This window comes from Penaeus vannamei, chromosome 3 (assembly GCF_042767895.1).
Source record: "Penaeus vannamei isolate JL-2024 chromosome 3, ASM4276789v1, whole genome shotgun sequence".
Taxonomy (NCBI): domain Eukaryota; kingdom Metazoa; phylum Arthropoda; class Malacostraca; order Decapoda; family Penaeidae; genus Penaeus; species Penaeus vannamei.
In genome coordinates this window covers 100,001-105,000 of record NC_091551.1, presented here as the reverse complement: position 1 = coordinate 105,000, position 5,000 = coordinate 100,001, and the positions used below count along the sequence as shown (strand labels likewise).

Here is a 5,000-nt window from a genome sequence, read left to right as displayed (position 1 = left end):
AAACAGTTAGCTGCTGATAACAAAATTATTAACAAAATAATGAAACTAAAGTTCTTATGCTGGTTCGACATTGAGTTTTTTATCCATGTATATCAACACAAGGCATTTTTATTCATATATTTCTACAGTTTGAAATACCCACCAATGTCCTAATTAGAGAACACTATCTTATCTCCTACTAAATGCCCCCCCCCCCCATCCCCTCCCGTCTTCTCCACACATCTGCATTCATACATACATCATACACACACATTATATATAATCTCACACTGAACCTCCCTCGTTTTCTCCAGGCACATCCGGGACCCTGCGAAACCAAACAAGAATCCCGTGACGTCATTTCTATATATAATTCACATGAAACATACAAATCACACATTAACATTACCCTGATCGTCCCCGTTTCTTCTAGGCCCACCCGGGAGCCTGCGAGGCCAACGGGGAAGCGTGCGACACGGTCTGTTCCACGAACTACGACCCCGTGTGCGGCTCCGACGGCGCCACGTACCCCAACCTGTGCGAGCTGGAGCGAGCGAGCTGCCTCAGCGAAGAGGACATCACGGCGGTCGGTACAGGCGGTCCGTTGCGAGGGGCGGGAGGCTGTGGGGCCGCGTCAGGTGGCCGGAGGGGCTGACAGGCAGACGCAGATACAGATATATGTATATCAGTATATGCATGTATGTACATATATATATATATATATATATATATATATATATATATATATATATATATATATATATATATATATATATATATATATATATATATATATATATATATATATATATATATATATATATATATATGTGTGTGTGTGTGTGTGTGTGTGTGTGTGTGTGTGTGTGTGTGTATCTATGTACATATATATACATATATACATATACATATGTGCATATATGTGTATGAATACATATATGTATATATATATATATATGTGTGTGTGTGTGTGTGTGATACATATAGAGTATATATATATATATATATATATATATATATATATATATATATATATATATATATATATATATATATATATATACATACATACATACATATATACATACACACATACTATATATATATATATATATATATATATATATATATATATATATATATATATATATATATATATACATACATACATTCATACATATATACATACACACATACTATATATATATATATATATATATATATATATATATATATATATATATATATATATATATATATATATACATATGTATGTATGCATGTATGTATATATACATGTCTGTCTGTATATATATATATAAATATATATATATATATATATATATATATATATATATATATATATATATATATACATAAATATTCATATATATATATATATATATATATATATATATATATATATTATGTATATATGTATATATATGTGTATATATACATATATATGTATATATGTACATATATCTGTATATATATTTACATACACATGTTTATGCATAAATGTATATATACACCCACACGTGTCTATGTATGTATATATATACACACGTGTTTATGTATGCATATGCACATATATACTTACATACATATATACATATATGTGTATGTCAGAGTGGATATATGTCCATAAATAGATTTGTGTATATATATACATACATATATATGTATACATATATAGATATACATATACATGTAAAAACATACATGTATAGACATTAAAACACCCACAATACACATACCATACAGCAATGAAAACAAACCAAGCAAAAATACAATCTTAACCACAACAAACCACCGCCTTCTCTCAACTCAGGCCTACGAGGGTGAGTGCAAAGACTGCGGTTTCCCTTGCCAGGACATCTACGACCCCGTGTGCGGCTCCGACGGCGCCACGTACCCCAACCTGTGCGAGCTGGAGCGAGCGAACTGCCTCAGCGAAGAGGACATCGCGATGGTAAGCCTTGGGGACGTTTTGAGTTGCAGAAGGAGGGGTTCGGCTCTTTTCTGGAACGGCGAGTTTAAAACCTTTTGGAAAAGGAAAGAGTCGAGCTTTAGCAAGTCTTAAGCAGCGTGAGGAGGATCAAAGTGTTTTTTAAGTAACGGGATCTTTTTACTCTGGGAAACGGAGGCATAAAGTCTTATCAATGGTAAATCTTTGCAACAATGAATTCAAAATATTTTTAACGGTGTCTTAGCAATTATATGTCAGCATAATTTACTGTAAGAAATATTGAATAGTTATGAATGAGAATGGAATGTTCCCCAAATGCATGGTAATGTACCTGACATTTTGATATCAATTTCTCTATCGAATAATTCGGACGCAAATACAATATGGGGATGTCAATAACATATGTAATATTAGGAAATTATCCATTCTGATTTATAATACCTCCACACGTAAATATGAATATCAGGTAGATGAATTGGGAAGTCTTTAAAAGTTCAATTTAATTGTAAGGAAATGCACCCTTACTTCAGGTAAAGTTATAGACTATTTTACCTTACATGACCTCTAGCTTTGCACTATATAAGAATGCTGCGCTCTGTCGACACCCAGGCATACCCAGGAGAGTGCAAAGTGACCCCTGGAAACTGTAACCTTGGATGCCCCGGGAACTATGACCCTGTGTGTGGGTCAGACGGGGTCACGTATCCCAACTTGTGTGCCCTAGAGGTAGCTGACTGTCTCAGTGATGAAGATATTACATTGGTGAGTCTTTAGCACTCTTTTGCAACGTTGCAGATTTGCATGATAAAGGATCAATCTTTGAAACTTCCAGATCAACGACACATGATCATAGTTCACTGGTAAGTCTTGCAAAGAAGCATTGGTAAATCAATTATAGTCACGGTCACCACTTGTCAACCCTGTTTCGAACTCCGCTTCGAAGCCGCTTCAAACCACACTCTTCGTACAGGGTGAGGCAGACTAGAAGCTTCAATTTGCCAAAGACTTTTGTCCGCCACTGTACCAGGGGCTTTCAGATCGCACAGTGACGCGATGGAAAGGCTTCGTGACAAGCAGTCTGAGCAACAGGAAGGCTTAACGGGCTTTGGTCTTGGCAACAGGAAATCGGTGTCTCGGAAGATCACGTGACACAATATAAGGCATAAATATTGCGGGGTTTTGATCACACATGATACTTGTGATTTACGAAGCTGCTTGTAATACTGTCCTATTTGTAGTTACAATGCTGATAATACTGCTCGGAAAGAAATTACATACACTTTCTTTTGTAATTTGATTAATGCATTTAGATACATGTTACTTTGAAATTTATCCTGGCGATGATCCGACGAATGCTGGAATTCTGTAGAATGTTGCAACTTCAAATTCCCAACATTAAAACCAGAGAGAAATAAATGACAGATAGTAAGATAGATAGATGGACAACCCGATAGACAGATAAATGACTCGGAAGAATTGCATAAGAAAAAATCATCGGCGTTGCTCTCTTCCCATTTATTTCTTTTCTTGTGTATTTTTTCCATTCGCATATTCATTCATTTGTTTCTCTTAGGCCTACGAAGGTGAGTGCAAAGACGCAGCGAAGGACGACTGTGGTTTCCCTTGCCCGGACAACTACGACCCCGTGTGCGGCTCCGACGGCGCCACGTACCCCAACCTGTGCGAGCTGGAGCGAGCGAGCTGCCTCAGCGAAGAGGACATCACGGCGGTCGGTATAGGCGGTCCGTTGCGAGGGGCGGGAGGCTGTGGGGCCGCGTCAGGTGGCCGGAGGGGCTGACAGGCAGACGCAGATACAGATATATGCATATCAGTATATGCATGTATGTGTGTATATATATATATATATATATATATATCTATGTACATAGATATACATATATACATATGTGCATATATGTGTATGAATACATATATGTATGTATATATGTGTGTGTGTGTGTGTGTGTGTGTGTGTGTGTGTGTGTGTGTGTGTGAGATACATTATATATATATATATATATATATATATATATATATATATATATATATATATATACATATATATATACATATATACATATATATATATATATATATATATATATATATATATATATTATATATATATAAATATATATATATATATATATATATATATATATATATATATATATATATATATGTATATAGTATGTGTGTGTATTTATGTATATATACGTGTGTTTCTATATATTTATATATATCAAGTATATGTACATGTTTATAAATACACACACACACACACACACACACACACACACACACACACACACACACACATATATATATATATATATATATATATATATATATATATATATATATATATATATATATATATATATATATATATAGTATGTGTGTGTATTTATGTATATATACGTGTGTTTCTATATATTTATATATATCAAGTATATGTACATGTTTATGAATATATATATATATATATATATATATATATATATATATATATATATATATATATATATATATATATATATATATATGTATGTATGTATGTTTGTATATATACGTGTGTTTCTATATATTTATATATATCAAGTATATGTACATGTTTATATATATATATATATATATATATATATATATATATATATATATATATATATATATACATTTAATATTCATATATATATATATATATATATATATATATATATATATATATATATATATACATATACATTTAATATTCATATATATATATATATATATATATATATATATATATATATATATATACATTTAATATTCATATATATATATATATATATATATATATATATATATATATATATATATATATATATATATATATACATTTAATATTCATATATATATATATATATATATATATATATATATATATATATATATATATATTATGTATATATGTATATATATATGTATATATATACATATATATGTATATATGTACATATATCTGTATATATATTTACATACACATGTTTATGCATAAATGTATATA

The 5,000-nt window shown here is 31.0% G+C and overlaps 1 protein-coding gene across 1 annotated transcript in view; it reads left to right on the top strand.

The window, feature by feature from the left end:
- Window positions 1–5,000, top strand: part of LOC113823213 (agrin) — a gene marked incomplete at its 5' end in the record, with an annotated part of 18,532 nt that overhangs the window by 9,488 nt on the left and 4,044 nt on the right. The window contains 4 exon segments of the mRNA XM_070138967.1: window positions 413–565; window positions 1,814–1,954; window positions 2,561–2,713; window positions 3,525–3,680. Coding sequence (XP_069995068.1) covers window positions 413–565; window positions 1,814–1,954; window positions 2,561–2,713; window positions 3,525–3,680 — 603 coding nt within the window.